This window comes from Clinocottus analis, unplaced genomic scaffold (assembly GCF_023055335.1).
Source record: "Clinocottus analis isolate CAN_PGR_092001 unplaced genomic scaffold, fCliAna1.0.p SCAF_20, whole genome shotgun sequence".
In the NCBI taxonomy this organism is placed as follows: domain Eukaryota; kingdom Metazoa; phylum Chordata; class Actinopteri; order Perciformes; family Cottidae; genus Clinocottus; species Clinocottus analis.
Window position 1 is genome coordinate 5,361,904 of NW_027175932.1, and position 25,120 is coordinate 5,387,023.

Below are 25,120 nucleotides of genomic sequence, written 5' to 3' on the forward strand. Positions count from 1 at the left end.
TGTGTGTGTGTGTGTTTAGATGTCCCATATCTGTGTGTTTCTGTGAAAGCAAATGGATTAAAGAAACAAAAAAACTAAAACAAAGAGCCCTAAGGACGGGACAGGGGACATCTGGAGGTAAGAGGTTCTGCTGAGGAAGACTCATACGGGACAGACGAGAAGCTCTGTGGTCCAAAGTGAGTTACGTCAAGTTAGTGAAGGGGACATGTAACTAAGTTACTTATTATATTTACAATTCATCAGAATGAGGCACAGTTGGTACTAGTGTGTTTGGCTAAAAGCCGCCAAGAAAAACTGAGTGTACTCTTTTAACTAAATAAATAAGCAATGGCCAGCCTAGAATTATTTTTTTTTTCTGTCACCCTCCCACTTCTTCCTCGTCCTGTGGCTCTCACGCTCCCTCTGGCTCCTCACTCCTTCTCCTCCTCACTACCACCTCCTTTAAAAAAAAAAAAAAAAAAAGCTTTATTTCCATGCTACGTCAAATAAAGATAGAGTTTAGTCCGAGCCTTAAATTGCTCCCTGTGGTATTGTAGAGCAAAGCGTGTCCCAGTGATAAGTGATGACAATTTGTTCAGGCCTCATCTCTCCGCTCCCGGAGGAGAGCCTTTAATGGATTCGTCCTGCTGCTTTCCGTGACATCAGTAACAAGAAGTCTCAAGACCTCATAGCGGAAACATAGATTTTTCCCCCCCCGACGCTGCACATACTGAACTGTGAACTAACAAGGACAGATCACGTTCAGTATTGCAGTCGCCCACCAGCTGCGACTGCAGGAAGTCAAATGTCGTGTCCAACCCATCAGGCAATGTATGCCTGTGTAGATAAATAACGAGGAAGAGGAACAACATAGATGATTGAGATGCAGAGTGTGTCCTTATTCCCTGTCTGTTTTATGCGTTTGCCCCGTGTAGAATTGACATATCCATTATGGGATGTGCAGGTCAGGCTCCGCTGATGAGCCCTGAGCAACAATATCAAAGGCGCGGCAAAGCAGTGTCCTCTAAACTCAGCCAAATACTGGAACAAATCACATTTTCGCCGCAAACAGATCCATCTCTGTGGCAATGTGTTCGCCGCTTGCTCGAGGTCACCGTGATAAAAAGAAATGAGAAGTGCGGTCAGCTCTATTTGTCAGACGGGGCGTCATGGCCCGAGGGACAATTGGGGGGGGGGGGGGGGGGGGGATTGTGCGCATGTGTTTGTGTGTCTGTTTCAGCAGAGCAACACAGATTCATATTACCAATACTGAGATTAAATTTCAGTAAAAGGTTTTTTTTTAGGGTTGGAATAAACAAACACATTAGATATATACAAACGCATCACAATTCTTCTTTCACCGGTGAAATTAGGGAAATGACACAATAATGAGTGAACAGAGAGTAAAGGGAGATGGTGCTAAAGGGTTGTTGGAGAATACATGGGGCAAATGGTAATGTGACCATGCATTTAGTGTATAATCACAGGTATTTGTGTAGTTGTGGTTCATATATTAATGGGTTTGGTGCAGAATTCATAACGGTAACAGGTTGGTTACACCTGCTGAGCTTTTTAACTCTGGTTCAACCTGTTTGAGGCCATTTTAATTGGTGCAACACTGAGGGGTCTCCAACATCTCCAATGTAATTGTTTCAGACGTTATTGCATTTTCGAAGACGCCCAGCTATGACTTTCAAAATATCACTTGGTTAGTTTAATGATTCATGGGTCGAAAAGACAAGGGAACTGAATATGGAAGCAAAGATACAAATTATTCCCCCGTGAGGCATGTAGATGCTTTCAGAAAGGAATCAAACAGGATTCTCGCAGTAACTGATGAGGGGGACGGCGGTGGGAGGAGGTGAGGAGAGGGAGAGCGGCGTGGTGCCGTGCCAAGCGATGCCCTGCAGTGTTCCCTGTCATCAGTGAGCTGGTGGCTGAAACTGCCTGTGCATTTGAAAGTAATTACTTGGTGGGGGCTGAAGTGATGAGAACCTGTAATCATACTATCACGAGGGGCCCTGGACTCGATGATACTTGGACACTCAGTACTGACTTGAGCTCAAAGGCATTCATTTTGCAGGCAGCTGTACAACGTGCATCTGTTAGCACCTAAATACAGATGTATGTTGTAGCGACAGGTTGAGAGTTAAAGTTGAAAAAACAAATCTATTCCAGTGATGTTAATATAAGTGTGTGTTCAAAGGAATGAGGATGTGTGCAGACTGTCTGACACATAGGTGAACATTTGGGAATGCCACATGGAGTAAAGGCTTGAGTGTAGCTCTCGTGAGTATGTGTGAAAACCCCCCAAGGCCATATGAAGATGTAGAGACACACTCATAGCGGCTTTGGCCAAGGGGAAGGCATATATGAAACCAGCTCACACACATACGTAGCCCTCACATTTTTTTTTTCTGTAGCATGACAAAGGTGTCGAGTCGTGAAGGTGACCCCCTTCAAGTCACGTCAACTGGCTTGAGATCGGGGGCAATCGTTCCCAGTCGAGCCTTTTTTAAACCTCATTGGGAGCACCAGGTTGCAAAGTTCCCACTTGTTGATATTGCTTGCCATTATCGGGAATTAATTCTTCAATACTGAAGGTGACAAGACGGAAATCTATCTCATTACTGGATAGGAAAACACTTTGGTATGGAGTGGAATCGCAATCAGCCCATGAGAACATCCTGGGAAGGCATCCAACCTGCCGCAAGGACACAGGTAGACATAATTACAGTGAGAGGGGAGGGGAAGAAGGAAGGATGAGGAGACAGTGATTGAGACGATGAAAATTCAAGAGTTTGGCAGCGGGCTCCGTCAACAAAACAGGACGTGTATCAAGAGTGCAGAAAAATAAAAATATTTCTACGCTGTGAGCTTTGCCACAGGGGCCGCAACTTCCATACAAACACGCTCACATACACAGTGCCACAGACTCTCAGTCCGTCACAGTGTGTGTGTGTCTCGGGCCGACAGGTGCCACACAGCGTTGATTCAAACGGGCATCAGACGAGCCTCGGATCTCCTGCCAAGACCGCGACGCTCTCCTCTCAACGCATGCACGCCAATCTGCCTAATGAGCAAGACGACACGCATCCGCGGCCACGAGATCCATAGGTGCATGCGATGTGACACACACACACACTCACACACACACATGCACACACATGCCAACTCTCACACTCAAAGTGTTTCTTCCACCCCCCCCCCCCTCTCAACACATTCACACACATAGACAAACTCTGATTCATCGCAAGTGTGCATGCACACACACACACACACACGCACACACACACACACACACAAACACACACACACAGAAACACGATCATGAATCCCAGTCTGACCACCCACACTGGATCAGCAGGGAGAATAGATTCCAATCAGCAGGACTGATGCGGGGGAGAAAAACAGGAGCATATTTGTCTCCACGCAACCTATTAATATGCCTAATAAAGTGGAGCAAGGGATGAGGGGAGGGTGGTGTGAAGGGGCAGAGCTGCAGAGGATGAGGACGCCGAGGAAGAAGAGAGAATGGAGGCGAGGAAGAATGAAAAAAAGAGCAAACATGACGATGTAAGTATGAAGAAGGTTGGAGAAAGGAGCTAAACAAAACAAACCGTGGGGATGGGAAAAGGAGGAAGAGGGAAGAGTGAAGGTTGCCGAGAAAGTCGACCGCAATTAATGGAGAGTTTGAGGATGACACATCTCTCCTTCAGCATCAGTAAAAGCCACAAGGACGCCAGCCCTGTCTAGACGAAGCCCCTAATCAAGTTACCAGTCGTTCCTCCACACAACAAGATAGAAATCCAGGGCGTGTCCAAGTGCGTTTGTCTCCTCCCACGCACACACTGACAAACGCACACACACAGTCGGATACACACTGCCATGGCAACGCCGACGGGGCTGACCATCCGGAGTGGCAACAATGTGGCAGGCCGTCCTTGGAGAGAGAGGGAGGGAGGGGGAGAGAGAGAGAGAGAGAGAGAGAGGGAGAGAGAGAGAGAGAGAGAGAGAGAGCACCAACACAATCCTATGCTGTGCCACTTTGTGTTTGTGACGCAACCCTCCACCACCTGCCTGAGAACTAAGAGAGGTCAAACAGATACCAACATTTTAACACATCTAATGAGATCTTGCTCACATAATTCTGGAAAGCCTTACACAAAGCATGGATGCCACGCAGCAAAACACATAAGAAAGAAAGGAAGGAAGGTAAGAAAAAGACAAAGAACGAAAGAGGCCACATTACAGTTTCGAAAGAGAGCGAAAGACCGACCGATAAATCCCACGAGGAACATACCCCTCCTCCAACACCCGAACCCACCCTCATCGTTAAAAATAACCGAGTGCATTTGGCAAAGACAAAAATGTCTGCACAGTCAGAGGCCTCAGAGGCCTGTCACTCTGCACATTTATAGTCCAACTTATGTGGAGTGACTTGCTGTGTCAGGACATTACAATCATGCGACCGAGTCCACTGCATTTAGCAAACCCAGCGTGACGATCATTAAATAAATTGATATTGAATGCTCAATCAATGCCAAGGAGGCTAATAGCTCAGGCCTGGGCATATATACGGGAATTGTTTTAACTGTTTGATGCCTGCTGGATTTGTGTGTCGTTAAATGTGTTGTGTAACTATAACATTTAATAAGTTTAGTTATGAAGTGTTATATAAAGCAGCTTGAGGGGCGAATGATGTCGTGTTGCTGTACTAGATGATACGAGAAGAGACATTGTGTTTCTTTGGAATGATCGAAATTCCCATTTGGATTATTTTATCAAGTCTCATGTCCATTATCTCAAGCCCTGACCGTGTCCTCTTATTGAAACTATATTTTGTGTGCATGTTTGGTATGAGAGTGTGTTGGCAAAGAAGGACATGAGCTGTATGCTTCTGTGTGTATCAATACCTGTCTGCATCCTTTTGTCCGTGTGTGTGTCCTTGCATTGCATTCATTGGTGTCCTCGATTAAGAGGCTAATTTAGAAGATGTGTTGTGTGTGTGTGTGTGTGTGTGTGTGTGTGTGTGTGTTTGTGCAGGTCGTGGGGAAACGTGCTCTGGTTTGTGTAACTAGTCATTTACCCATACATTAGTGAAAGTATCTGTTTAAGATACTGCTGTTTTCAAATCACTGGAAAAAGTGAAAAATACCTTCCAGGTTTAGATTTGTATTTTGCTGTTTCAAGACTAACTTGTGATGCAAAAGCAATTACCTGATGCGAACATCAATTTCACAGTAATGTCTGTTCCCGTTTGACACAGTAGGATCGTAATGGAAAAAACTCCAATTATTCGGTTCCTGATGACTCAATTTTGTCTGAAAGAGTTTGAGGCTAGCCACATTCGGTAAGCATTCTTTATTATACCAGATTGAATTACTGTAAACTAAATCTGGTTTGACTGGTGGCCTGTCGGGTTTGTTTTGCTGCTTATGTTGAATGCTGGGAGAGGCTCCAGAAGGGAGACATGGACTATCTCTCCATGAAGTTATGGCCCTGTAGGCTATTAATGTTTGATCAGCAGGATGTGAGAGAAGTGTGATCATAACATGTAGTGCCAGCAGTAAGGGAGGCAAAGGGAGTAGGACAAAATAGTAATTGGTTCATTCTCTGGGTATCATGGATATCTGTACCAAATACCATGGCAATATATCCAACAGCTGTTTAGACATTTCTGAACAGCATAAAGAGGAAAGGTGAGGGAATCACCAAAGTTATTATGATGAATCTCCTGGGGACCATGAATGTCCTTAGAAATTTCCATTGCAATCCTCGAGTCTGAACCAAAGCAGTGGCCAACAACGCCATCCTTGTAGCCATGTGGCAAATATTGCTCAAATAAAATTTAAAAAAAATCGCATTATATTTATATGATGAAAACAATGACCAAGACACTTTTGTGAGTTAAGAAAGTGAGAGAAGTCGTGACAAGAAAAGCGTTAATGCAAGTGTGTGATAAACAAGCCAAAATGACTGAAATGCGCAAAGCACCGACAGAAAGACCTGTCGTTGGCCGAGCTAAAACGTTTTTGCTCAACTGTCCGGGTCAGCGGGGTCAGCGGGGTCAGCCGTGAACGGGAGGAAAGGGAGCAGCCGGTGACCAGGGTAAAGAGGGGGCTAGAGTGTGCTGGCCATTGGGTAGTTGGGTTGTTGACATCTGGGCTATATATAGACTAGAATAGCCTAGCCGTGCTAGGGAACTGTATACACTTCAGACAGCACTCGAAGGCTGAGCTCTGCATCATGGGAATGTACTGTCGATACTGGACATAGTGATGACAGCGATAAAGAGAGAGAGAGATGTGAGCTGGTGGTTTCTACGTATTACCATTTATTTAATGAAGGATGTGTGGACGATATGAGAAAGATCATGCAGTTTAATACAATGCCTGTGTTTCAACTTACAGCCTTCATATATATCTGTGGGGATGTGGACAGCGGTGGTGTTGTACGAGACGAGTCGTTTGAAGTCGGGGTCAATCTCAAAGTCATCTGGAAGATATCGGTTCTTCCTTCCCTTTACTTCCTCTGTCTGATTAAGCTGCAGAAAAGGGGGGAAAACACAGCAGAAGTTGGCGTTTCAGTATCATCCTGCAAAGGATTTTATGGTCTGAAGAGGGCTCTGTGTATGTGCGTGCACCCTCGGTTTGTGAACATGCAGTTTTATTTTACTGCGAATGACAAGGTGTCAGTGTTAGTATTCACTTATATGTCACTAGTGACAGATACATATTGAGAAACTGAAAGGTTTTAGGCTGTGAAACATAAACCCAGGCATCCGAAGAGAAAGAGACCGAGGGTAGAGGGGTTGTCAGTCAAATGCAGAGTGACATTAGTGGGGTTCTTTCCTACTGGGATAGTGGAGGGGAATTCGATGCTGATCCCCGTTTATGAGAGCAGACAGATGACGTCTGAGGCCGGGGGAGGCATTCAATGTCTCACGTATACTCGTGTGTGGGGCCCAAAACATCCACTGGTCCTTATAGATAAAAAACATGAATCTGATTCAACATGCACACAAACCAGAGAGGATTATAGATATTGCATCGGTAGTTACATACACACACATACACAGTGACGTCTTTTCACAGATTCCTACAGGCTATCAATAAAATGTGCTAACGGTTTCGTTGCCATGGTTAAGATCTCTGGAGGGCTGGATATGGGTTGCTTGTGGTGTTATATTTGACAATTTGCAACTGTAATTACACAAAAATAGTGAGATGAAGTTTAACTCACGTCATCTTTGGCATTGTAGTAAACCATGTTGTCAACCTGCGAAGAGATTGAAAGACAAACAGGAAAAGATTAGTAATGAATCACAGTATACACTTTTAAATGACCTGAATGCAGCCTAAACAACCGCATTTTACTGTCAGAAGTAAACACGTTTACAGCCATTTAATCTCTTTAGCTGATCATGATGAGGAGTTATGCGTAATTGAGGGTGTATCCGCTTTGAGTAACAGGTGGGAGACGTCACAGGGTGCTCGCTGTCTGCTCCAGCGACAATCAGTGATGTCACAGTTAACTGCTGTATGCTGAAGTACACTTTTACATCACTGCTGCAAGGTGAGAAGCAAAAAACAGATCTTTAGCCGCACGTAATTTGCGCTTAAAGTCCACAACGAAGTGTACATGGCTCCAAATTGGTGCCAAAATGTGTCCACCCTGATCGAGGATCAAATCCCACAAAGCTATTTGGTATCTTGTTTACTTTGTTTCCCTTGAGATGTCCTTGTTGGGAATAAAGGAGACTCAAATTTCCACTAGAAGTCACATTTAAATTTGCCTAAAAGATTGAATTTAAGTAAAGGCTAGGCCAGACATTGTACTTAGTCTTGGATGAAAAAAACCCCATCAAATTTAATGAAACTGAAGGCCAGACTAACTGACTGTTACAGATTCTAAAGATGCTCCTTTAAAAATGACTGTAATCTAATCTTAAAAGATGCCATGAAGAAAGTAAAGCTATCATACTTGTCTTTTTTTGTTTTAGTTACAACTGCGGCTGTGGACAGAATTTAAATCCTGCCCTATTTCCTTGCAAGGCAGCAGTGTGTTTGACACTGAGGATCAGTGAAGTAAGTGGTGTTGTTTTGCTCTCACACTGCCGGGCTTCCTGTCAGGACGCCGCCTATCAGAGCGCCGACGTGCTAACCTATAGCTCCTGCTGACACAGGAATACCTGGAGCCACGGAGCTGGTTCAATTTACATTCCCATTTTATTTATAGAGTGCCAAATCATACCAGAAGTTATCTCAGGGCACTTCTCCTACAGAACAGGTCTAGACAGTCTTTTCCACTATTGATTGACTCCCCTCACCCGCTTACCACTTCTGCAGCTGCAAAAAGGATCTGCTACTACCTCAGTTTAAACAGCATGCAATTAGCGCACAATAAGAGATCCCACTGTGTAAACTGTGCCAAAGGCTAGCATCTGCTCTCTGTTTTTGCTGTTTCTTAGTTATGTCAGGTGTTAGCCTGCCACTGATATGTACACGCCAGCAACACTAATCACACTGATAACAACAGACTGTCCCATGATGTTCTCTGTCAGCTCATGTTGCTGCAGACAATGTGCACCTCAAGAGGGGACACGGACACTAAGGTCACACCACCGAGCGCACCCCTCGGGGGAGGCTAGTGTGCGCGAGAACACTACATGTGTGAGGGATGGTGTGAAAGGCGGAAGGGAAGAGTTGCAAAAATATGATTTATGCCATTACCTATGGAGCAAGTTGTGGCGGGTGCGATGTGTACTAGCAAATCAGAGTGTGTGTGATCTGTATTTTGTTTATTTTGTCTGAATAAGAGTACGCATGTTAACGTATTGCCAATGTCTGCCAGGTGCAGCCGCAGTTCACGTCGACCATTTGTGACGTTTGTGCTTCTCCCTGCAAACATCGCATGATAATGGTGTTGTTTCACATTTAATGTTCTACAATGTTTATTTTGGACAGTGCCGCCTCCAAACCCGCTCCCACTTAAAATGAGACACAAGAAGTAACGTGAAGGCAAATCAAATTGACCTGTTTAGAGAAGTATTTTAACGACAACTGTGAATAGGGCCAAAGTCATTACATTCCAAAACAGACACACACCAGTGACAGCTTTTAAGTGTTTAACGTCAGCGGGGAGAGGTGCCCAGTAGTGTTGGCCCAGTTATCAAAGGTGACAGAAAACAGACGCATGCGCGACACACACACGCATGCACACACATGGTATTTCAAACACTCATAATTTACTATGACACAAATCCATACAATGTGTGAGCCTGTTTTGTGCATTAAACAGTGTTTGTTTTATGTCAAATTATGTATGAGTTGTATGTATTGTAATATAAGGTAAAAGGAAAAAATTAAATGAACAATTCCAGCACGTATTATTGTGATCCGCCTTCTCTTTCAAAATTGTGTGCAAAATGAGTCAAAGCCTTCAAAGGCTTCAGAATTGTTCATAATCTCGTTGTGTTCGTTGCTCACTGAATATGTGGCTTCGCATTATAGAAAAGATGCCCACGTCCCGTGTTAAAATAATTTACTGGAATATTTAACAATACAGCCTTCAAACAGCTGATGTACAGTAGACAAAAACGCACTCATGCTCTGTGTCCAATGACGACACACACAGGTTCATGTGGGGCGACACTGAGCGTCAGACACTCTGTGTGAAGTTGTAACAAAGCTGTGGTTACACAATCTAAGCCATCAAATGATATCTCTGATATAAAAACAACAAAGCTAGAGTCGTGCAGTGATGACATTTTTATTCGTCAACAGTGGAGGCGTCAGACATTGCAAAAAGCTCTTATCGCCATCAACATAATGCAAATCTCTGAAGCCACAAGAGGCCTCGGTTCATATTATTCAGTCATCACAGTCACAGGTTTATGCAGAGGACACATCAGTATGAATTCATTACATTTGTGTAAAGCTCTAAGCAAAAGCTATATTGGGAATTTCTATATCACAACTACACAGATACAGAGATATTCAATCGGTTGAAGTATGACAGAAATCCCCATAGCATGTTTTCTATTTTTACGTTCGCTAGCCGAGCATTCAGGGACAAAACAACATCAAACTCTGTGATTGTAAAATAGCAGATATACTTTCCTTCCCTGTTTAACGCAACACAATGTGTAAGACGTTGAAAAATGGAAACTTTTAATGGGAAAGAATCATTAAGGATTGGCAAACAACACTGAAGAGCTTTTTTTATTATTATTTTTTTTTACTTAATAGGCTTAATGGCAAAGTGGAATTTCTTTGAAGTTTTTTTCCACCAGAGTATTTTTTACTCAATAGCGTTTGTCATTTGAAAAATGACTTCCCAGAGCGTGAGGCTTTTCTCATGGCGAAGCAGAACCAGGACATTCGCAATTTGCATCTATTATGAAGCGGCCGAAGCTAAAAGACGGCGTCGCCGACAGTGAATCGCTGCGCTGTAATTCCCGGCTGCCGTTGTGGAATCGGGCACCGCATTCACAGGATTAACAATTGGTCAAAGTAATTAAAGGAGTAATATAATACTGTGTTCATATAATTTGCTGTACGTTCCCTTCTAATGTTTTCTTAATAGCACGATGAATGGACAATATCAGTGTGCGGCGTCTGCGTGCGCGCGTGCTCATCATATGCATAGTTGTTTCTGCCTATTATGTAAAATGATGAAATTCAATCTTGTATTAAGTCATAACCGCACCACCGTCATTGTAATGAGATTTGCCATCCAATTATTACAATCATATTGGATAATCAGCTCCCCTTACGGCTTCGGCGGCACCGCTTGAACTGTGTTGCGGCGCTAACGAACTCACCTCACTGTCGCCGCTCCACGTGTGCTCCATTTGAAACTTCTCCGCTTCCATGGCCAGCTTCTGTGAGAAGAAAGAGGGAGGAGGAGAGAGTAGGAGGCGAGAGGTATGCAGTACGTTAGCCCATGTTAATTATCCTCGTAAAAGCGAGGAGCTTTTTGGCTCTCGTGCAACGTTACTAACGACATCATGACAATGGCTTCGGCCCCAACTTACACTTTGTTAAATGATGACAGTGTGTTAGAAAAGCCATAAACTAGAGAAAATCCCAGGCAGGCCTGGTGTTCTAAAAAAACAAAACATATGCAGTTAAAATTATGAATCATTTAATATCAGACACACATGTGAAGTCGTGAAATATAACCCGAGGGCAGCGTAAAAGAGGGTGATGCTAATGCACGAGCGAGTTCAAGGGATATACCTGCAAATATAGTCTTCTCTGAACCTGTGGGTATGAATTAGGACTAGCTGTGACAGCTGTGACACAGTGTTGCGCTAAAATTAGACACCCGCATATTCCATCTTTTCCCATATCTGGTCCTAATGACTGGGTTAATGGGTTTATAATGGGCCCAGCTTTTAATCTGTACCTTGTCCAGAAATGCGCTGTACTATTAATTTCCCCTGGGAAATATAAAATCCGTCTCTTCCTGCTTATGTGTACGGCACTACTGGCTTCAAGTCACACAGAAGGAGCAGAGACTTGATGGGGGCAAAGCAGTGAATTCATTTATGAAATGAGAGGAGGAGGGGGGTCTGAAAAAACTCATTATTTAATTAATTCTGCGGTGAAATTTAAGAAGACAGTTGGAAGAATCAGACAGGCAGAGTAAAGTCTGATTGTGACTCTCATACTGGGATGTTTAGGCGCCAAGTCAGACCTTGCACATGACATCAACTGTACATTTGCCTTCGTTCCCAATTTTGAAATCACCTATCCAAAAAGCACAATCTTAAACCACTTGATATCATTGTAAAACCTCACACTAAGACAAAGTAGACACAATTAATGCGATCAACTCCTCAGTGAGACAACGGCCTGATGGGGGAGAGAACAGAAAAGGAAAACACCATCAATCTTCTCAACTGACTTGAAACATGCGTCCATAAAATAGACATTCCCACAGAGGCAGTGACAACATTGTTTAGCCTCTTGTTCCTGCACTGCTTGCTCACTCTCTTTCCTTCTTTCCTTCTTTCCTTTCTTCCTTCCTCCCTTCCTTTCTCAAAGTAAACCCCCTCTCAGCATAATCAATTGGCAAGAAGCAACATTTCCAGAATGAAAACTCCCTCCTGCAGATCACTCGTGCCTGTACGCCACGACGTCCCATCGTGCATGCTGGGTGCTGACACTGTTGTGGTCTGAAACGCGGGTACCTCGACTGCCTCTCAGTTGTGTCTCATTAAGGGAGAAATTTAGCAGCAGCTGTTAGAAACGGTGGGAGCTCGTGGCTAGCAAAGGAGCCCATGTGAAATGGAGATATGTGGGTGTGTGGCTAAGGCAGGAGAGAGAACGGCTTCACTGCATTTCACACGCTAGACATCTCTCTGTTCCTGGATACATAGGTTACTTCAGGTGAAAAAAAATAATCATCAGGTATTCCCATGCTATTTGTAGTATACATCCTGTAAGTCTTTCCTTTGTGAGGAACATGGATCTCAGCAGCCGGTTCTGGTGGTCTTCTTTTACGTCACAACACAAACACAATCTACAAAACAAACCAGTGGCTCCTCAGCTGTCTGTTTCCAGTCAGGTCATTGTTTGCTCAAAGACAGATTGGGGTGTGTGTTTATTAGATCTAATAAACTAATAAGCTGATGTGTTCACAACCCCACTGATGGTGATTTACTCTGGAAGCACTCCTACTGTATTACATCAGTATGACCAGGACAGTACGTTTTTATGCTTGCTTGCAAAATGCTTCACTGTAAACTAGCATACAACTTGCTATGTGGAGTCTTCATCATGACCTAAATGTAAATATCTAAGTTAAGTCCAATTAAAATGTCAGTTTCACAACTCTGTCTAATTCATACAAACACGTTCCTCTTACTTTGATTTCTTTTGACTTGAAATGATGAGTGGAATGAATGTGCCAAAGAAACATGACCCGTATATTAGTTGTATACACTGTAGTACATTACAGTTCCCAGCATGCATTGTTTGAGTGGTTGTTTTCATTTTTTATTTAACTTTACTTCACATTTTTTAGTTTTGAAAATCTGAGTTTTCAAACTATTTCAGACACCAAATCGAGCCAAATCCTTTGAGTTCCATGTTTGACAGGCTGTACTTGCCAAAAGCAGAACTGAACTTGTTGGCTGTTACTTCTTCACTGGCTTCACAGACGATTTCACTGAAGTGGAAGAGTTCTGCAACTCCTTTTCCACTCCCACTGGAATAAAGACATCATGTCCTGAAAGAATCTGGAGAAAGTCCACTATACCACCCAGGAAATCCTTAATGAGCATCTCCACAGCAGACCAGGAGGTCATAGAGTCAGAGGTCAGCAGCTGCTGCAGTGCACTTCTATGTTAAAGCCACGGCCTCACAGCATGGTCTTGCCACAACGTATCTTGTTGTGACAAGGTAAGTTACGCTTTCATGATAATACCCTTTCATGAGCCTTCACATCCCCCATTCACACTGGATGATGTCCGACAGCGCTGGCCAGGTGCGAGCCCAGATAACATCCCTACCCGGTGGGTTTGTGTCCTCAACCCCTTTCTATACAACCTCAACTACACTGTACCAGCCCTTCATCCATCACCACATACTTCAAATACTCTGATAACACAGCCACACATGGACCTCACAATGACAATAACTGTTTCAGCCTATCAAAACTCAATTTCTCACTTCACCCAAGGCTGCTACCTGCAGCTAAACCTGAACAAGACACAATAACTTGGTATTAGCACTTCAAATACACCCCACACTGGTCCAATGAAGGCAGTTGAGCAGACGAGCATCTTCAAATATCTCAGATTCACCACAGACAACAAACTCAAATTCGGCCCATCATGTCGCACCCACCGCATATCAGATAAATGCCATACGCAATAAGAATTAATACGTGTGATAAAAATATGGACTTGGTAATGAGCTGGCTTACATTTTATAATATCAGCAAGCTGCTATGGAAAGACTAATGAGAGCATATTGCGGAGTTACAGAACAGTTAATGAAGATGATGTATGCCTGGTTCACGCTGTGTGACTCGATGCCGAAGAATAAAGAGTCTGCCTGTGATATTAGTTCTTGTGAGGAGAACATAAGACACATTTAATTGTTTTAAGTTGCTGGTGGGGGCGAACCTTCTGTTTCGCCCCCACCTGGTTGGCAAATGCACTTAATGTGTGTAGTCATTGGGATCATGGTCATTTGTGATGATGTTTTATGTAAAGATGAACACAGTGGTGCCAAATACACCCTGCTCTCAGCACCAGCAGCTGTTCTTGTACACAGCTTTTTGGGATTCGTAATGTAACATTCCCCAGTGTTGTATTCTCTCTACCTTTGTTGGAGGATGACAGTGGGAGTGCTGGGTTTCCAGTGATCAATCACAGCTCTCCCTTGAGTCATAATGGGGGACAGATGTGTCTTATTTAGATGAGTCTTCATGCCTGAATGCACAAGGAGCATTTGAAGGGATGGAGAGAGGGAGGACGGAAAGCAATGAGACTGGCATCCTCACACACGTACGCGTAGAATACACAAATCACCCTCAGCTGTTCAAAAGCATCCTTCACGTCTGCCATCTGAGAACGCTGGGTACAAAAACACCGGGCTCTTGTAAGCAATACACAGAGATGTACTGTGTAAACATGCACGCTTGCTTTTTTCTGACACACGTTCCTGATTAGAGCATCAAGTCCTTCCAGGATGGAACACACACACACACACACACACACACACACACACACATACGGACACACACCTGCCATCTTACTGATGTGCAGGGAGGCACGGGAGAGCTGAGGAAACATGAGCATCTGCTGTTGTGACTGGCAGCACTTTAGTCAGATCTATCCTGCTCAGCCTGAAGGGAGTCAGGAGGAGAGTGGTGAGAGAGAAAAGAGGTGAGAGAGAGAGAGAGGGAGAGAGAGCGCACAAGAAAGAAAACAACTGTACAGTACAGTAAGTACATGCAAGTTGACGACCTAACCCTACTTACTATCCTACAAGCCCGGTCTTTTAGACAAGAAGCAGTGCACACCAACTTCGCAGGAAGTGACTTGTCAGGGACTTGTGCTGCTCCCGCTATCCACTGCTGTGCGCTGGTTTGACAGCTCATCTCTCCTCCAGCAAACACTCCCAGCTGAGCATGTTCTCTGTGTGCCAGCTGGCTGCAAACAGCTCCCAATTACAGCTGTACCCAGCTGCAATGTTGACATGGCGGTTCTGCACATGCACACAGACCTAACACACAGCGTTACTGTGTCACCATGTCTTGAAGCATCCCTCTCTTTAATAAACAGAGGATTGTTTGATGATGCCTTCTTTAGCTCCCACTTTGACTTTTCAGTTGCAGGACTCATCATGTTATTGTAGATGTATCAAGAGGCTAAGGAAAAAACAAATCCAAATTCTTAGGACAAATGTTGGTCATTGCGCGACAACACGTGTAATATGCAGCATCTGGCGTCTATGCCTGAATATGACAGAGTGCAATAATGAGCTAAACACATCAAAATGTACACTCCCTCTTTGTATGCAAATACTGTACGTCTGATGAGTTTCATGAAGGGAAAAAAAAGATGACAAACTCAAAGTTGGAGCCGCGGACACACACTGAGTGTGCGACAGCTGGGCTGACAAAGGAAGCCAGATACACAATGCACACACTTCAGGAAGTGGTGAATAATGAGTCAGTGGTGGCCAATATTAGACACACACACACGCCATCTCTATCTCACTGATTCAACATTTTCGGCAACATTATAGATATCAAATACTACTAGTTTTTGGAGACAGTGACATAACTATATTTAAACTACATTGTATCGCACCAAACAAAGGATTCCTATACAATCTCAGTTTTTATGAGCTGGTAAAATTTGAAATACGTTTTGCTTCTCCAAACCTTCCTGTATACATTGCTGGTTAAGTTTGACATTTTTAAATATGTTTTGTACTCCACTGACATGCAAATGTAGAGCATAAAAGCAGCAACTTTGGCCCAAAGCATGATGATCTGAGCAGATAAAAGGGGTAAAATAAATAATTTATTATTTACACATAGTAGAGTCACTCACTCACACACACACACACACACACACACACGCCATCTCAGTTTCACTGATTCAAGATTTTGGCAACATTATAGATATCAAATATTTATATTTTTTGGAGACAGGGACAGAACTACATTTGCACAACATTGCATCGCACCAACAAAGGATTCCTATACAATCTCAGTTTTTGTGAGCTGGTAAAATGTGCAATACGTTTTGCTTCTCCAAACCTTCCTGTATACATTGCTGGTTAAGTTCAACATTTTTAAATGTTTCATACTCCACTGACACGCAACTGCAGAGCCGAAAAGCAGCAACTTTAGCTCTAAGAGCGACAATATAGGAGCTAAAATTAAGGATTTATGATTGACACATAGCCGTTGTGACCACAGAATAATTCAACTGTGCCAGCACCACTCAGCATTAAAGTGCGCAGTATGATTTGGATAAGATAAATCCAGAGTGAGTAACAGCTCAGAGACTGGCTAACATTATTTGAATGAATCCAACGAAAGAGACACTACATTATGAATACATCTATATACATACAGTACATAATATAAGTGTAAGAAAGACATTCTGGAATTCAATTCTAGCTGTCATGTGTGAACTATATAAAACATAAATAGGTATACGTATGAATACTTATAGTAGGTGTACAACTAACATTGTAACTATGGTATATGTGCAATGTAATATCCATTACATATTATACATGTATTATACACAATTCTGTAACGTAAATATATATTTAAAAAAATAGAAATAGAAGAGAATATCATGAAATACATATGATATAATAAACTAACAATATAGTATTGCAATGTATAGTAATATGGCATAGTGGTTTCAGTAATATATTGCAAAGTAAAATAAATGTATGGCACCTATTTGTGTTCCATAAATACTTCCCAATCCTAAAATTGATTATGTGCTATGATGCAGTTTGACTGAAAAAGGGAACACTTCAATGTCTGAAGACTACTCTCAGTAATAATCATAGAAGGTAGTTACTCTGAGAGGCCCGCTGTAGACCGGGACGCCATCAGCATAATTACCTGTCAATAATAAACCCCTTGGCGTGTGACACGAGTAGAGGATTTATGTTGTTTATTCAGCAGTTTGGAGATAGTCAATTTCATCAGCATATTCTTGGAGAAATCATTATTTAAAGTGACCGATTGCGTAATGTGCTCTCTTCAGAACGCCATTGGAAAAAGCACATAAGTCATTATAACATATGAACTTTTGAGTACAAGTGGATATGCACTGATGGGGAATTGCACAAGTGTAACAATTACAATGTACGACTTAATAAAAGAACGTGCGAGTCAGGAGCCTCATGAGTCTGGGTGTGTGTGTGTGTGTGTGTGTGTGTGTGTGTGTGTGTGTGTCACTGTGTGCCTACTCTGTGATTAGGGCTTTAACAGCAGTGTTTAATGACTCACAGCATGTCATCCAGTGCCGGTTTAATAACGCACTTCCAGACACTGGAGATCAGTGACTCCTCTGTAATTATGCACCACTACATAACACAACACTTAAAGGGCTCGATTCAGAAGCTCAAGCTCTTGCTTTCCTCCTCCTTTGACAATCTGATGAACATGAAAGCTATTAGAGAGGGAATCTTGTGGATTGTGGTGAATGAGGAGACTTGAATGAAAGTTTTCTCATGTCGACGGCCCAGTGTCGCGCGCAAAAGAGGGTGACAAAGAGAGAGAAAGAGAGAATGAGAAGTGATTCATTTCGGGAGTGAGGAATGTTTATGATGCTCATGTTGCTTAGCGACCAGGGTGTCATGGTAACCTGCCGCATCTGTGGTCCATGTACTGTGGAGATGCAACGGCTACACAAGAGACCCCAAACATTTTGTTCAGTATCTTCCCGTTGTAGCGCACACCATCTTTCTCCTCGGCGGTTGAGGTGTGACTCAAAGCTGCCTCTCTACGTCCACGCCAAAGATCCGCTCACGATGAGGAGAAGCTGGTTCACGTTAACGATGGAGAGCCACGCCGAGGGTGATTTAAACCAGTGCAAGAATCCAAGTTTGGAAAAAGAACTGTTGTTTTTGTTTCCAAAATGGCCACTAATTATGGCTAGTGACTCTAATGGGCAGCCAAGGCCCTTTTGGGTCTGCTGCCAGAGAGCTAATGCATTCCCAGGCCTGAAATAATCTCACCAATCGATGATTAAATAGCACAGTCCTCTGCCATCTGTTGTGTAGTCCTTACCCTATGCTGTCCCTTTCTCTCCAGTGGTCCCTTCTTTTACTTTACTCAATACATGAGTCTTGACACTCAGAACCTTGGTGTCTCGTATTCCTTTTATTCTCTTTCTCTCTTTGATTTTAATCACAACATCTTCTCTGCAGGTCTGTCTTGCGAGGAGGGGGGGGGGGTGTCCCCCTATGCTTTTAACAGCAAACATCCCTCAGCGTGGGAACAAAGCATCAGAGTGGCTTCCTTCAAAGCACCTACACAGAATAACCTTTTCCTTGTCCCAACACGTCAATTCTCTCTCTCCAGTTATCTTCAGACAAGCCATTGGCAAGTGTAATCCTCCTCGGCTTTTAAATGTCAGAAAGCAGACACTGTGAGGATTTTATATTGGCAAGGACATGCAAATGGCGTGTGTATCGAAACAAATATATACACAGAGAGAGAGAGAGAGAGAGAGAGAGAGAGAGAGAGAGAGAGAGAGAGAGAGAGAGAGAGAGAGAGAGAGCGAGAGAGAGATTCATTACATGTTGTATATTATCTTCTTGAACAGTTGCAATTGTATTCATCCGTACCCTGATTCGACACTCAGAAATACGCACCTTTAGTGCTGATGACCGCTCCGGTGTTGTATTTGATGCAATTTGGACATGCTCATTTGTGACATGAATTGATATTGAATAAACACGCGACTGGTGCTCTGCGGGGTTAGGGCTGAGCTGAGGATCCACATGCGGGTCTCTACAGGACTCATCTCACGGACAGCAGTTTACTTTTGCTGCTGAATGCTGGATATACTATTGTTCCAACCAACACACACGAAGAAGTGATAAGTGGTTCTCGACAATGCTGCAAGCAGCACTTCCGGAAGTCAAGCAATTAGCCAAATGGGTTCCGAAAAGCCATGCGCTTCAAACATGTGGTGGCCAATGTTGATATAATGGCAGGTTTGCAGCAAATAAGTCAATGTGTACACTGGAGGGACAAATGTCAGCAGGAAGCTGTTACGTTGGTTATGTTGCTGATAAGCTGGAGGTGTTTTACCGGTTGGAGACATAAAACATTTGGACGTGCTCTCCATGACATCACCCACACGTTTGTGAAGAGCGACTTCTTCCGTCAATCAATACATTTTATTGCCACATTAAATCGTACAAGGTAAGGTTACAACTCCAGTGAAATATTGGTGATTACTGATGTAAATACATTTCGGAAGAATGATGACCAAAATTGGAATTAGAAATAAGGTTTGATTTCATGACTATGTTTAATGGTTATAACTTTAGGATGTAATGCAGGCTACAACAAACTCTTTATTTGAATCACTTGAAGCCTGTGAGATCAGTGCTCAACCTCCTTTCAGTTTGCAAATATTCTAAACTAAGACTAACATTTTAGTACCGAGGTTTAAGCTTTTACTTAGATACAATTTCTGTCGATACAAATGTAATTTATCAGCCAGATACTGACACTTTTTGTTGGACTTCTGTTTCTTCCTGTGGCTAGAAACCAGTGCAAATACCTCAACCTATTGACATAGCTCTCTCAAAAATACTTCCTTTGATGATAAATAAACATATCTGGATCCGGTGTCACTGTGGGAGGAGAAATGAATGGTTAAGAGCAAGGACTCAATAATTCATGAGAACAGAGTCAGAGTATTCAGCGCTGGCTTGGAGATCAGAGAGATATACTGTCAAGGCAGGTCAAAAAAAGGAAGCTCGGGTCAATGTAATGAGCATACAGCTTTATGGTGCGTGTCCAATACGTGTGAGTTCATTCACTATTCATCAACAGGTCACAGCTTCAGAGTACAGTGGAGAACCTAAATCACTGACAATCCTAGAAACAGAAAGTGAGTAAGAACCGATTGACGAGGTGCAGGCGGCTGTGGCGCTGTCCGGTGCTGATCCCAGCATTGACAGCGTGCTTCAGCATTGACTGACGTTCAGCTGATTGAGGATTGTTGTTGGCCCCTCCGGTGCTGTCGTCCAAGGGCTATTAAAAAGGTCTCAAGTGTTGTCAAAGTGTTTTCTGCGATTGATTGAGCCGCAGCAACAGAATGGATAGATAGATGGATGGACTTTATTCTCAGGGATTTACATAACACAAATACTAGTGCCGCTCTGTCACACCTGACTCCTGCTTTACCGAATGAAAATATCTGCTTCTTGTCATTTGGAAATCTGTTTTGCACCAATACACTTTAAATGTTCTATTTTTTTTTTAACGCAATCTTTTCAGCTGTATTGGATATAATGGCCCAAAGAAGAAATGTAAGTAGAAATTAAAGGAGAGAGAGAGACGACAGGCAAGAGCATCATCCATATTCAAACTGTTCCCCACACACAGAGACACAGGGACACGGACGCATACATCCGAAAGGGAAGGAATGTATGAGGACAGAGAGGGAGAAAAGAGGAACACGGGGCGAGGCAAACATGGGAAAATGGGAATGAAGAGTGACAGAGCACCAAGATGAAGTTATGGGAAAGGAAGTTAAGAGGGAGTCATGAGCAATGAGGATGGAAAGACGAGGGTTGGAGGGTGGGATGGAAAAGACACAGCACAGTAATTCAATACCATTTGTGACAAGAATGGAGGAGAGAGGATTTTAGGGATGTGGACAAAGGCTCCGAAGGGCTGAACAGGTATGAAAGGTGATTGCGCGTGTGGGCATACAGATCTACAGTTTGGCTACAAGTGAAGTAAAGGTTCAGCTTCTGAAGTTTCCGAGGGCTCTCGGAGACAATGCTCAGATTGGCACACACAAACACACACATTGATAAATCCATCTAAAAAAAGCTAAAATAGTCCACTGCAATACATCCTAGATAACAAGACTTTCAAGGTATTTTTTCTGAGGTAAAAAAAAAGTTTTGCAGCTCCCTCTGCACTGCGGTGATTTCTTTCCTGTTGGGAACCCCAGTTTCACTTGACGTCGTTCAACGCACGCTGAATGCAGAATATTGTAGTGCAACATGAAAGAGGCACATTCTTTGATCGCCCATGAGTGGCTTGGAAGGAAAAGTATTTCCCCAGTCAGATCACTAACGCTTTGGGAACATTAACTTGAAGACGGTTGAAACCGACGTGTGAGGACTGACGTTTCAAACAGTAGAAAAGAGAGGGGGGCGCTTCACATTTGGAGCATGTTCACGGCTTTAGATGAAAACGGAGTAAAGAAGGCAGACAGCAGGACTACTAATGAAACTGATCCACACCCCAAACTCATCATATAGAATCAGGCAGCAAACTTCAACAGAGTAGATACAAATCCACGTTAATCCCACATAGTTGATAATTAGATTGGAGACGGAGCTGGCAGTAGCTGAATTAATCTACTGGGGGATAATAGATGTGCACAAATATCTCCAGCTATATAGACGGTGAATACACAAGAGCAAGAACGATACAAAGTACAGCAAAAAAAAAGATATAACTAGATATAACTGTAACTATTACACTAGCAACAACAAAATCATTTTTAAAGCCTTTATTAAAGAAATGTATTGATCTCTGTTTTCAAAATTATTTCCATGTGTAAATCTGCTTAACTTGGGAAGAGTTTAAAGATGCATGTGTGTGGCGAGACTGCGGTGTACTTTTTTTGTGATACAGTGGTAATAATTGTGAGTGAATGAGGCTTAAAGATAGTCTCATTCATAGAATTAAAGCTTAATCTGCCATTGCTTACACCTCGTATTAAGCTGCTGAATACGTATGATTCTTGTCTCGTCTTGTCCAAGTTACACCCACTATGAGTATAATAACAAACGTGATTTGTGACATACACTTTGTTTGCAGTGATGAAGGATCTGTCTCACTCTAAGCACCCACAGCTGCCATCTTATGAGGGATTGCATGTCAAGGGAGCACCGACGTCAAACGCATCGACTGAATTGAGGTGACAGGATGGGCAGATGTCAGAGTGACAGACAGCAAATCCAAGCGGGCCCCTGATTAACTTATTGACAGCAGCCATCATACGCATGGAATTGTGTTCCTTGACAATCACACAAACACCTACACACACACATACACACACAAACAAACAAACATGTGCAAAGTATGGCCAGAGGAGACAAGTTGTCCGAGTGTAAAGAGAAATGCCAGCAGCCGTTTCCTGCTTATTTCAAGCACAACGCAGCCTGAACTGTGTAGCTGCAGCGGGTGGAAAACTGCAAGACAGACACTATCAGAGGGTTGTAAAGCACATGATGTCTCACTGTAATCATCCAAATTAAACACATGCGGTGGTGGGATTTTCATATTCCTGTAGATATATGGTTAAAGTAACATCATAGTGAAAATGTAAATGACAGGGGGAGGAGCAGACACCACAGTTTATGCACATTAGTTGCATTTTGGCCGAGTGGTGTCATAGATTTTTCTTGTGACACATTTGGGAGGCTCAACCCCAAGTGGTTTTAAAGGGTATAAAGTTACCAGCATGTTTAATCAAGATAAACAGATATCAAAGCAGGAAATGCACCGTTGGTTTCCCCTGCTTGCATGCCAAAAGGGCTCCATTACTTAAGTGTGTATTCAAGCAGTATTAATTTCATAATACAGATCGCATTATCAATATATTATTATAGTACATGGGCAGGTTCAAGGAATTAGAGTTGACTAAAAATGCCTTTAATAGTTGCGAATCACTAAATAGCAAGAATTCAGTGTCTGGGGGTGGAACTTTTTGTAGCACACAGAACATAGCGGTGTTGTGTGAACAAAAGAGAGTGCTGCCTGTTGAATTGTTCCCTAAAAAAGGCCAAGATCTTAATGGATGGAAGGTCTGTAATAGGCTTTGAGTCTTTTGTACGCTACCTCATGGGAGGTGTGACTTAGTGCACTCATGGACTTCCTACCACTCTCCCTCTACTCATCATTTCTCTCTCATACACATGTATATATATATATTCCCCCGGAACAAGAAGCTACAACCTCTCAACACAATCAACACAATCTCTCGCTTACATGGTCGCTTCATTCTGTGTGTAATCAGCCCTTCAAATTGAAAAAAAAAAGGGTTGGACGGAGTAATAGAGGGAGGGATGAAAGGAAACAAAAGAACAAGGACACTGAAGACGGGAGAGGTTATTGAAAGCATAGATTGAAAGCCTGTGCAGAGATATATCAGATCGGTGTAGCTCGGGTCAAGAACATTACAGATGCTGCAATCGTCCATTCCCTCCTCGCATTTTAATTCATGATCCAGCTAAGTGGACACGGCAACTATTTATGGTCCTTTTTACAAATTGATGGCCATAAAGATGGATCAACTCCACTTCATTATGGAGAACATCATACACAGTAGTAACCACGCCACCATGGGCCGTCTCTTCAATGCCTTTGCAATGACAAGTAAAACCTTTTTGAAAATGGTGTTTAACTTAAAATATATATATGTATAAAATTATCCCTGCATGCCTCGCTATTTTTTACATCTCTAGCATATAACTAAACAACTGGCATTAACTTGCACAGGTGGAAAACACAGCAGATGGTGTTGATGAAATGTAAGAACAGAGCCCATGGTTTAACATCTCTGCTGCGCCGCTATCAATTCACTGAGCAGTGGTGTTTCTCTCCAGAGGTGCGTCACAACAGCATCAGAAACTAATTGTCCCTCATCCCCTGGCAATCATTGAGATGTGAGGAAAAAAAAACAAATTGTTGGCTGGATTGATGGGTTAATCAATGAGAACGTAACTATAGTAACTGGCTGTCAAGCTTCAACTGGTTATTTCTGGAGCCGGATTGATCGAGCCCCGGAGCGCCTGGAGATCCTTATTAAGTTGGCCAAATACTGTTGTGTTTAAACTAAACAGCAGTGAAAGGTTGTGCAAGTCAATTTAGCCTCTTGTCCTTTGCAACTACATGCAAGCAAGAATAAGATGATGTTTAGCAAGTCATGTTAACCACCAAACCATTCAACATTTCACTCAAAATGACACATTTTGACTCGTCAAGGGTTCTTGAAAGGATAAAGTATGCATACAATCGAATGCCAATTCATGTACATGTTGAGCTATTTTACTTAATAAATGACCTGCAGATGGCAAAACAGCAGATGGAGAGTCAGGGGATCACCAAAGTCACAAGGCTTCATCTTCTGGACATGCTTTCTGTAATCCACCCAATAGTTATCGAGACATTTCACTAAAACACTAAAACGTTAACCTGCTGGTGGTGCTGGAGGTAAAGTCAGGGTATCACCGGAAGTAATTCCCTGAAAATCTGTAATGTCTGTACAACATTGTTACCCCTAAAGCTATTCAGAAAGCATAGATCAAATGTTATACTGGAGATAACGTGTTATATGGCTTGTCTGAAGGCTGTACAGTACAAAAGGATTCAACTATAGATGTGCTGTGTGTTTTATACAAACTAAAAAACCAAAGCTGACCAAACTCACAGCTCTTAAATTGTCTGGTCACTCACTCAACAAGGAAGAGTTCAGCCACTTGTGGTGAAGACTTTCAGAAACACTTACTGAAACTGCAAAATGAAAGCGTTTGCCTGCGTGGACATTTATTTTGGTACTTTCCTTCTGTTCGGTTCGGACAAATGACCATGAAAGCAGCAGGTATGGATTAGATATGAGGGCAGACTGGTCCTCAAGGATTCCTAAACGGGGTCATCTTTAGCAAAAAGTGATACAATAATATATACACAATGAAATTGTGTGTGTGTGTGTTTTTTTTTTTGGCATGTTGCAACCCAGACTGGTAACTTTGAATTAAGTCATCTTGCTGGAGGACGTCTGCTCATATTGCATCAGTGCACGGCCTGAAGCTGTTGCTATCTTCCAGTGTCTGTTCTGACACAAATTGAGGAGAAACAGATTGTTTCTGTA

The 25,120-nt window shown here is 42.8% G+C and overlaps 1 protein-coding gene across 4 annotated transcripts in view; it reads right to left on the reverse strand.

Annotated features, from left to right (window-relative positions):
- The window catches only part of LOC137791884 (voltage-dependent calcium channel subunit alpha-2/delta-1-like), a 73,753-nt gene that overhangs the window by 32,938 nt on the left and 15,695 nt on the right, over positions 1-25,120 (reverse strand). For all 4 annotated transcript variants that reach the window (XM_068587092.1, XM_068587096.1, XM_068587093.1 and 1 more), the window contains exons 4-6: positions 10,808-10,867; positions 7,225-7,260; positions 6,391-6,526 (exon numbers count right to left, since the gene is read on the reverse strand). In XM_068587092.1, coding sequence (XP_068443193.1) covers positions 6,391-6,526; positions 7,225-7,260; positions 10,808-10,867 — 232 coding nt within the window. The remainder of the gene's footprint in view (positions 1-6,390; positions 6,527-7,224; positions 7,261-10,807; positions 10,868-25,120) is intronic.